Genomic DNA, 10,659 nt, shown 5'->3' with positions numbered 1-10,659 from the left:
TCCCTCCCAGCTGGCTGCTGCTAAGATATCGCCGTCATATCTCTGTACTTGGGACAGCAGTAGCATGTCAGACCGAGGACATATAAAGGGTTGTGATCACCCTGAGCTGCCTTTTGCCTCTCCAGCGTGAGCAGCAGTGCTGAGCCACACCTGAAGTGGGTTTCCAGCCCGAATTCCCCTCTTCCTGTGCCGCAGTGGTGAGTGAATGTCCTTCTGCAGCACAGGGACACCTTTCCCCAGCAGTGCCAGGGCTGAAAAGTTGTGGTGCCTTTGCGCAGCCCTGGAGAGCTGTGGGCTGAGCATACCAATCCAGCCATTTCTGCTTTGGCCAAATTCATCTGGGTTATCCAGGGGCTGTGGGAGAGGGAATGATCAGGGGGAAAGGGGGCAGAAGGCGAGACCTCCTGGCTCTTCCTTATAGGTATCTGAGAGGTGGCAGTGGAGTGTGGGGTGGGACAGGATTTGTGTCAGCTCTGTGTTGGTGTGGTGCAGCAGTGGGCAGCAAGGACCGGGGCAGAGCAGAGCAAGCAGGAGGCAGCAGCTCTTCTCTGGCTCCGTGCACCTTTACCTGCCCTGGAGACTATAGATCACCTCACCGGCAAAGTATTCCCAGCGTGGGTGTACTCTGCCCTGCAAAGCAGCTCTTCCTTGGGATGTAAACAGCTCCCCAAGCAATAAACGCTCGGCAGGCAGATTTGGGCTGCTGCAATTCTCCCCTCCCTTTGCAGCAGCTCTTGGGGCAGCCCTGTCTCCCTCCAGAGACCGCCTGGGACGTTCAGGGGTGCCCCGGTGAAATGCTCCGCTCCTGGGGTGCCTGTGCTGCTCCCGAGTGTGCCGCGGTGCTTCCCCGCCCGGCCGAGGGCAGCTGGGGGCTTGCAGAGTCAGCAACTCGCGGCAGGATGAGGGCTGAGAAGGAAAAGCAAAGAAGGGAAGTTGTCTGCAGCGAGTTGTATGCAGAGATTATCAGTGTCTGGATGAGTGGCCTTGGGCTGGATGCGGCCGTGGGCGATCTGGCGACATTCCCTGGCCGGGGGGAAGTCCCATATGAGTGTGGCAGTAGATCCTGGTCTTGCAGCCCTGGTTTCAGCAGGGGTGGTAAAGCGTTGCTCGTGGAGAGCACATTCCTGTGGATCAGCTGTCCCTCCCCACGGTGCTGAGCTCTGGGGCTCTGCAGGGGGGAGCGCCCTAAGCCCCCCCCGGGTTGCTGCACCCCTCACTGTGGGCTCCCAAGGCTGCAGTGGGTGTCGTGCACCCCACAACTGGGACATTGCTGTGGAGCCCAGTGGGTCTACCTGCTCTGTGAGCCTGGGGTCCCTGGGCAGGACTGGACTTCTCAGCACCCATCCTACCAGCCTGGTGCTGCCGGCACTGCCTTCCTGGGTTCCCCTTGGGTGCTCAGGCTGAGATCTGCTTCCCTTTCCTCCCGTGGGGAGCCCAGGGCTGCTCTGCTCACAGCCGGGTGTAGAGGACTCGCACCCAGAGACAAAATTACGTAAGGGCTGCGGATGACTCATGCTAAATCCCTTCTTTTCCCTGGATTGTGCGGTGATGGAGACTCAGCCCCTTGCATTTTCTCCTCCAGGTATCCACGGGAGCAGAGTGCAGTGCTGGGGGAAGAGCAGAGGCTCCCACTTCCCGGCAGCACCGCGAGCAGAGCTTTGCCACGGTCCTGCCTGGCAGCTGCCTGTGGGGTACCGGGGAGCGGGGGCTGTGAGAAATCCCCAATTCCTCACTCTGTGCGTCTCTCTGGGCAGGTTAGGGCTGTTACCGGGACAGGAGATGCCCCAGCATCCTCGCGGGAAGGCTCTCCCAGCTCCCAGCAACTTCCTCGGACAAGCGGGGGGTGTGCAGCGCACAAAGGGCACCGTGTCTGGCGCTGGGGCGGGCAGCAGCAGCGATGGTTTCCTGGGGAAACCGCTCCGTGACCGTCGGCCGCGTCACCTCAGGAATGGAAACCGAAACTCGGGGCTTTCGACTCGGTGTTTGTTTGTCTAAAATCGGCAGATCCTGGGTTTCGGTTCTCCCCCGCCCTAATGCTGTGGATGTGGTGACGCTGCTTTGCCTCCTCCCTGCTCCAACAGCGGCTTCCTGCGCTCCGCCGCCAGCGATGGAGGGACGGCACAGCCGGCGGCTCCCTGGGCTGCTCCGCTGCTGCCTGTGGAGTGATGAGCAGGCCCGGAAGCTTTATATAATACAGTGAAAGCTGCTTGCTTCTAGAGCTGCAGGGAAAATATCCCACCTGTAAAATCAGTGAAACCTCCAGATATCCCACCTGTAAATCCAGAGTGAAGCCTCAGTGCCAAGGCTGATCTGCCTGGGTGAGCTGGGCACTGCCCATCCTAGCTCGGGCACCTCAGGGGAGCAGTGCTAGGTATTTTGTTTGTTTTTCACTGCTGTCTGATGCTGTCACAGAGAGCTTAGCTGTGGTTTAGAGTCAGGGCGGCAGAGAGATGATTCCTGCCCCAGGCAAGTAGCAAATGGGGATGGACTCCATCACTATGGACCACTCTGATACTGGGGCTGGGCTTTGCTTGGTCACTCCTTCCCAGGCAGGGATGGGATTGGTGTTGCTCAAACCATAACAGTTCCCATGGCAGCTGCAAGGACAAAGCTGGGGAGCTCTTTCCTGGAGGGGAACACTGAGCACGGGGGCTCCATAGGGTCAGATCCTGCTGTGGGGCTGAACCACCCACTGCTCCTCGCTGGCAGAGCACAGAGTGCAGCAGAGCCTGGCAGGTGGCCCTGTGCAGGTGGCCATCCTGCCACGGGTCCAGCAGTGACCAGGGTGTTGTTGCACAGCCCTGGTGGCTTTGCTGCCCAGGAATGCCTGGTTTCCACAGCAGCCCAGGGCTCTGCTGGAATCCATCCGGTGCCCTCTGCTCTAGTGGGGTCTATTCAGCACCCACAGGCCTGGGCTGCCCCACTCCTCTCCTTGGTGGGAAAACCCTTTTCTTGGTTGTGCAGGGTGCTGCTGGATGGGAGCAAGGTGAGAGCTCCCTCTGAGGCACCCAGTGGCTGTGACTGCAGAAAGCAGGAAGGTCAAAAACATAGTTTCTCTTCCTCCTTCCACTGGTGTTGACAAACGTGCCAGAAACTGGTCTCTGCCCCTTCTTCCTTCCTGCTGCACTGCCGGCTGCCCTACAGGCTGGCTTTGTGTTTCCTCCTCCCATTTGCTTTGAGGAAGAACTTTTTTTGTCGCTAAGGGTGGCTTTGTGTTGAGGTGGCACCACCAAGGACGACCCGCCCATCAATTGCTGGAAGGATTGAACAGAGTCCCCGTCAGCAGGGACACTTTGCCTCTGGGGCCTGCGATTTTTTACAGCCACTTGTAGCTGGAGGTGTGTTTGTTTTCCCTGGTTGTTTCCAGGGCTTGCAGCTGGCTTCTGGCATGAAGATAATTCCATTAGGTGGGAATACTGGGGCTGGACCGCAGTGTTTGGCACAGCACCTGCTTTACAGGTCATGGCTTTCTGAAGCTTTGTGTCCTGGCTGATGAGATGCGGCTGCTGTTGTGGTTTCCTGGGGCTGGGGCTGTTAGAGGAGCTTCCTGGGATTTTGCCTGGATGCGTGTGTTTTGGGGTCATATCGGGTTGCAGGGTTTTTTGGTTCTGTGTGTATTACCCGCACATGTGCCCCATCACCAAACCGCACAGGGGGAGGATGAGGGCTGGGATGAGATGCTAAGCTGTTGTGGGATGGGTTTGGTGAAGTGCGAAGGGGCTGAGAAGGAGCTCCACAGTCCGGTGGTGAGGATCCCTCACTTCTCGGGCGCTGAGCATCAGCTGAGGGTGCTTGTGTGGTAACACGTGCCCACAAAACTGGGGTGCGGGGTGTTGACCCCCGGCTGTCGGTGCTGCCCCAGGAAACACGATGCAAATGAGACTCGGCTGCTGCTGGGGGTAGATTTGGGGTTTGAGGGGTTTTTTTTGGCTCGAGGCTGAGCTCTGCAGCGGGTGCATCGCGCCAGGCAGGGAACCGAACGGAAAACGAAAGTGATGAACAGAAAGGAGGGCAGCGTTCTGCACCCCACCCCCGCCCCCCGAGCCCCGTTAAAAAGGAGGCTGCCGGGGGCGCCGGGCTGAGGACCGGGGCTGCCGCTCAATATTCCCTTAAAACTACGGTGCCGCCGCTCCCGGCTCTGGACCGAATCTGAGCGCGGGGAATCCCGATCTGCGGGTGAGCAGCGCCCCCGGGAGCGGCCCCTCTGCACTTGGGGGGACAGGATCGGGGGGACACTCGGCCCCCGATGCGCGGGGATGCGGGGGTGGGACGGGACCGGGGTGTGAGGCGGTACCCCCAGGAGCGCCCGTCCCGTTCGCTGCGCGATGCGGGTGGTGCTGTCCCGCCGGTGCCGCTACCGGTACCGGTACCGGCTTCTGCTGCCCTGAATGCTGCTGCCCGTCTCCCTTGGTGCCCCTTCCCCCTGGTGCCTGTCCCCCACCCCGCTGCCTGCCCCTCTTGTCCAGTGCCAGCTGCCCCCTCCCGGTGGCGGTCCCGGTGCCGGCTGGGGCTCCCGCCGGTGCCGGTGCCGATCTCCCCCGCCTGGTGCCCGCTCGGTGGCCGTACCGGCTCCTGCTCTCCCCGGTGCCGGCGGGCGGGGCGGGGCGGGGCCGCCGTGATGCAATTTCCGCGAAGTCCGGCCCCGGTTTGAATGCAGGGAGGCCCGAGAAGCGAAACTGCCGCCGGCGGCGAGCCCCCGGGTCCCCGCGGGTCCCCCCACCGCGGCGGCGGCGGCGGTGAGAGCGGCGGGGGGCGTTCCGGGGGGAGGGGAAGCTCCGAGGATGGGCGGTCAGCGGAGCACCCTGGGGGGCTGCAGGACCGAGGGTGCCCCCGGTAGCCCCGCAGCGAGCCGTGGGGTGCTGCAGGGCGTGCGGGATGCTGCAGGGCGTGCGGGGAGCGCATCCCGCTCAGCCCCTGCCCCCGCTCGCAGCATTCCTGCCTGGGCTGGGATGCGTTCGGGAGAGGATGGTCATAGCCAGAGTGCAGGTTTTGAGGTGCAAAGCCCTGTTTGGAGGGTGGGGAGAACCCCGGGAGTGCACAGTGCTGCCTTCGGTGAGCGATCCCCGGGAGCGGTATTCTAACCCTGCTGCCGCCTCAGAACTCCGGGGATGGCATCTGGGAGCTCCCGATGAACTTCTTACAGCTGGATAAAAGCAAATGCAGCATCCGGGGGTCCACGTGTCTCGGGGCTCTGCACACACTGGAGGGTCTGTGCCTGCACACACACTCGGGCAGTGGTGTCACGGCGGTCACTGCAGCAGCCAGGCTGGTAGTGCCGGCTCTTGGATGGGATGTGGAGAGAGCTGTCTGGTTGAAAAAGGCTGGGAAAGGGGGGCGCCAAGAACTTTGGAGGCTGTTTTTGCACTGGAGGGAGATTTCAGAGGGGTGTGGCTTCGGTGCAGCCAGGAGGACTGAGGGTGGTGGGGTGGCACTGGCCAGCATCTGCCAGGCAGCTCCTCTTCCACCGTTTCCAAGCCCTCCCGGCCAGCCCGGCTGCACCGATCGCTGGTGAGGTGCTGGAGATGCTGGGAAGGTCTTGCACTGTTGCTGCTGCTTGCAGCTCTAGAAAAACTTCCAAGGGCCAGTGCTTGGCTAGGTCCGGTAACGGGGGTGTGGGGCTGCAGCCCCCCGAGGCACATGGTCCCCTGTCCCCATCCCACCCCCAACACGCTGATCCACGTCACTTGCTCTGATCGAGGGGCACTTGGCTTACTCCAGCGTAGCGCGTTGCCCAATATTTTGTCAATAATTAACGAAGCCAAGAGCTCAGAGAAGGGCCACCTTCCTCCTGGTGGGATAGGATGGGTGCGGAGCGTCGGGACCCAGGGGCACGGTGAGCATTTCTCTACCACAGCCATGCTTTCCCTCGCCATTTCCAGGGAAATGTGATTATCTCTGGCTGCAGCGTGCCCTGCAAGGCGCCTGCCAGGGACGATACTTGGACACAGCATGGCCCGGCCATGACCCAAAGCATTTTCCTGAGCACGGAGGAAATGCCATCAGCGAGGCCATGGTGTGCTCTGTTTGGGTTTGGTTTTTGGCAAGGCTGAACCAGAGCTGGGCAGAGGGTGTGTGGGGCTGTGTTGGTGCCTGGGAGAGAGGCAGAACTCGCACAGATGGGGCTGGGGGTACAATAAACCAGCCTCTGTCTGTCATGGTGACTTGTCACCCATCAGCAGGATGTGAGTGGCTTTAAATGCCAGGCTGAGCTTTTCAGGATCATTGTAAAAAAGGTTGTTTTTTCTTGAAATATGCAAAATTCAGCTTGTAAATCATGGTCTGTGGCTTGCTGGTAAATACTGCTCCCCTTCCACTCTTACCTTCCCTGAAGCATTTGAATTTTGCCCTGTTGACATCAGTTTTATTCCCAGTGGGACAGCTGTCTTGGGGCAGAACTCCCTGAGCTTCCCTGTGCCTTGCATCTTCCCTCCACCCGAGCTTGGATTGCAAAAGTCCTCTTAGCTGCTTTTTTTTTTTTTTTTTTTTTTTTTTTTTTTTTTTTTTTTATCCCTCTCCTTTTCCTTTCTTTCTTTCTTTCCTAGTATAAGAGTGCTGTAGAGAGAGAAAAGCTTTAATTTGGCGTCAGCACTAGTGCTGTACAGAGACTTAGAGCGGGGTTTGCACTTCCTCTTCCCTCCCACCTCCAGACCCGGAGCATGTTCTGGCAGTTTGCTCAAAATCAAACGCCTTCTTAAAAAAAATAAACAGCAGAGGAATTGACCCCTTTAAAGGTGGAATATTCCCTCTTATCTTTTTCCAGCTGGGATGCCCTGCCTAGGCATGAATTCCAGTGGCACCCTGGCTGTCCTGCTCGGTCTTTATGGGCAGTTCTTAAGCGTTTAACCGGGCGGGTCGGTACCGGCGGTGCTGCAGGACCGCGTCTCCCATGAGCTCTGCGGCCGTGGACGTGTCCGGGCCGGGAAGTTCGGCTCCCTGTGCACGGAGCCCAGTGCCAGCGATCAGGTTTCTTCCTCTCCCGTGTGCATAACTGAGGTTTACTGGAGTTTTCACCAGTTCCAGTGTTGCACAGATGTCGCACAAACCCTGAGTGCCTTTCCCAGGAGGGCTCGGCCGGAGGCGGAGACTTCCAGAGGAAGGAAGGTGGAACTGCTGAGGGAGGGATACCAAAGCGTTCCCGCGACTGCAGAAGTCAGTTCCACTGGGAACGTGCTGCCCTCGCCAGCTTCAAAGGAGCTGGAAGGCTCTCGGCGGCTCAGCGTGACCTGTGTCCCGCTCCGGGCGCTCCCGCTGTGGCGGTTCGGGAACAGCCCGGCCCCGCGCCGCCGCCGCCGCCCTCTGTGTCCCCCCTGCCCTGTGCCAAGGCCCCGGGGCAAGCTGAACCTGCGGTCGCGGGGGACACTCCCTCTGCCCTGGGGTCCCGCTTAGCTCCAGTCCATCCCTGATCTCCCGGGGAAAGCCGAGTGGGAATGCTCCCTCGGAGCAAACAGGCTCCCCAGGCTCAAACAGGAGGGATTTTGACCCCCACAAGGTGCAGGGTTTTTCCATCCCGCAGTCCAGCCCTCGGAGCAGGCTGTGTCTCCCCAAACAGTTGCCTGGTTTCCATTGTCCGGGGGTTTTCCCGGTGCTCACAGCCTGGAGCAGTTTGTCAGGAGCAGCTCCAGGGGGTCTGCAGCCCTCACCAGCACCGTGCTGCCTTTGCTGTCTTGCTGGAAATCAGAGGAGCATCCCTTGATGCCCCTGGGCATGAGACAGCTTGTTCCACTCTCCTTCCTCTCTTTATAGGTGCTTATTTTCAAATTTTCCCAAATTATTTCATTTTGGAACAAAGCATTTTATCTGCATCAATCAGCAATTAGGCAGCACCAGAACCTCAGCTGTGGCTCCAATTTTTCTTTTTCTGTAGTAGAACCAGAACAAACAACAAGCTCCTGACCCCTGGACTACAGAAAGTTTTATTTCAATGACCATGACCTTGTTACAGCCGGAGGATAGGGATACCCTGGCTGTCTGCTGGCCCCAGCCAGCTCGGGGTCACTGCTCTTCTTTCACTGCCAGCCTGCACTGAGTGCTTCAAGTAAAGGTTTGGAAGTGAAGGCGCAGAGCTGGGTCTGGGTGATTCAGCTCTGGATGCAGAGCTCGTGGCATGGCACACTGGTGTGGCACACTGACCCCAATCAAGCCAGCGTGGCGTGGGAGTCTGCCACGGAATCCCACAGCTTCCCAAAATGGAAACCTGCAGCTCTGCCCAGTGCCAGGCTTGCTGCCAGGCCTTGAGAGATAAACCGAGCGGGTGTTTATCCACCGAGCACGTGTCTGACCTGATGCACACAGAGAAGTAGGATTAGATGACTCCTTCAGGGCTTAGCAGCCGGTGGATGCTGTGACACTGGGATGGGAGGTGAGGAGCTCTCTAAGGGTATGCTGGGAATGTGGGTGATGCTCCAGCCACTTCCAGCTTGGTGTTTGTTGTCTGGAGCTCCAGCTGGAGCAGCAGCCTCAGCACTCCCTGCCCACTTTGCCCAGCACCCTGTTTATCCCAGAAAAGAGCAAAGGATTCTTAATAAAAAATGCAGAAGGCAAGTTTTGCCTTCCTGTTCCATTGTCCACTGGCCCTCAGCTGTAAATCCTGCTCTTCCCTGGCATTGCCAGAGACCCAGTCTATGGTGGCTGCTGGCCAGGAGCCCGAGTTGGGTGCTCGGCACGAGGCTGGTGGCTTTTCTTGGCAGCACACCCTGCCAAAGGATGTGCCCCGGCATGTTCCCTTCACCCTGACACCAAACCCTGCAGAATCATTTCCAGGGCTGCTTCTGGCCCCTGATTAGCCAGGAAATGCAAATGCCGGAGCTGGTGGCTGGAAAGGACAGTGAGCCATGGGTTGCCTTCCCCGCCGCTAGGGCCGAGCTCTCCCAGTCGGATGTTTACCGAGCTGTCAGCTGGAGAGATGCCGGCAGGCCCCTGTTCCAGCATGCCCATCTCCCGGCCTTGGGTGCTGCATCCCAGGAGCAAAGAGAGTGGTTGCTTCAATAATTAATTCCAATTAATCTTTTGTGCTACAGGACGGATAGGCTGAGGGGCTGGAGCTGGGTTCCTCCCACTCAGCGTGGCCAACTTGGGGATGAAAACAGGATAAAGAAAGTTGGCAGGAGGGACCCAAGGTGGGGCAGGTGCTGGCAGCAAGAAGAGGAAGTTGGATCATGTGTCCATGGTCGGGGGGAGATCAGTGGCTGCTGTGGGGAGTGTGCTGGGCCCTCTGGAGCAGTTACTGCTTTGCCACTTTGGATGGTAAATGCTGATGGTCTATAGGGATATCGGGGACCAGGCTGAGCCCTTCTGGGAACCACCACCACTTGGCAGCCTGATCCCTGTGCAAAACACCCCCCTGGGACCTGGGCTGGTGGGGGAACAGAGCTGGGGGAGAGGGTGCTGAGGCTGAGGTTGCCTGGGTGAGGTTCCTGGGTGTGCCAGTGCCTCTGTGTGCACCTAGCCAGGGATTGTCTGATGTTTCCTGCTCAGTCACTTGTTCCTTGTTCCTTTGTCAGGCTTCATGAGCTTACACCGATGACCGGCAGGTATGCAGTGAGCTAGGACAAGGCCACTTGCTCCATGGCACCTCCTCCCCACGGCATCACCTTCTAAGATCTTCCCACCATTAATTTTGCCCCACTCAAGCTGCTGCCAAAGATGCCAATGGCCAACGGCCCAAAGGTGCCTCTTGGCAGCCTCCAGCAGCAGCTGGAACTGCTCCTGGTCTGCTCCAAGTGCAGTGTGAAGGAGAACGAGATCACCTACCACCCGCAGGAGGTGGAGCACAAGTGCATGTACGAGATCCTGCTGGCGCGCTGCCGCAGCCGCCGCAGCACAGCATGGAGGAAGGTGTGCCGGCGGCCCGGCTTCCCCAACCCCGCGCGCTACGCTGTCTGCAGGTACTACGTGATGGGGCTGGGCTGCAGCAGGCACAAGAACCAGTGCACCTTTGCCTGGAGCGCGGAGGAGGCCATGGTCTGGAACTTTGAGAGGGAGCACCAGCTGGAGCGGCGCTGGCTGAAGGCAGCGGTGCTGCAGGCACAGCTGGGGGGCCACCCTGCTGCCACCCCCCACCTCACTGCCAGTGCTGCCAGTGAGATCACCAGCGAGTTTGGGGGGTACTTCCAGGAGATCTGCAAGCATTGCTTTTTTGGCCGCCCCCAGCGCATCACAGTGGGTGGCTGCAGGTGGCTCTGTGAGTCCCACCACACCTGGGACCCGCTCCTGGTGCACGCGGTGCTGGACAGCCAGAAGAAGCAGCAGTACACGGCCATCCGGCCCTGCCCCGAGTTCATCGAGACCCTCTCCTACTGCCGGTTCGTGTCCCGGGGCCAGCCCTGCAGGCACGGCCCGCAGCGCTGCCAGTTCGCCCACAGTGATGTGGAGATGGCCATCTGGGAGGCCGAGAGGGAGCACGGATTGCTGCGCTCTGACCTGCTGCCATCTGCGGGCACCGGCAGCACCAACGGCGAGCCAGCAGCGCCTGCGCCCGTGTGTTTCTACTGCCACATCTGCCTGGTGACCTGCAGCTCGCAGGAGAGCTTTGAGAACCACTGCTCCTCCATTGAGCACGTGCACATGCTCTCGGCCGACAGCTCCATGCAGTGGGTCCACCGTGCACCACCGCTCGGGCTGACCAAGTTCTCACTGTGTAGCAGGTAAGGCATCCAGCAG

General features: G+C 59.6%; 1 protein-coding gene across 2 annotated transcripts in view; it reads left to right on the top strand.

Annotated features, from left to right (window-relative positions):
* The first annotated feature begins 41 nt into the window (after positions 1–41).
* The window catches only part of HELZ2 (helicase with zinc finger 2), a 30,127-nt gene continuing 19,509 nt past the window's right edge, over positions 42–10,659 (top strand). The window contains exons 1-2 of one of the 2 annotated variants that reach the window (XM_068207785.1): positions 42–197; positions 9,501–10,643. In XM_068207785.1, the coding sequence (XP_068063886.1) occupies positions 9,643–10,643 (1,001 nt within the window). In that variant the 5' untranslated portion in view covers positions 42–197; positions 9,501–9,642. Of the gene's footprint in view, positions 198–2,396; positions 4,177–9,500; positions 10,644–10,659 lie in introns of those variants that run through there. The other variant, XM_068207786.1, reaches the window with a different exon arrangement.

Source organism: Anomalospiza imberbis, chromosome 17 (genome assembly GCF_031753505.1).
Source record: "Anomalospiza imberbis isolate Cuckoo-Finch-1a 21T00152 chromosome 17, ASM3175350v1, whole genome shotgun sequence".
Taxonomy (NCBI): Eukaryota; Metazoa; Chordata; class Aves; order Passeriformes; family Viduidae; genus Anomalospiza; species Anomalospiza imberbis.
This window is presented reverse-complemented; position numbering and strand designations above follow the sequence as displayed.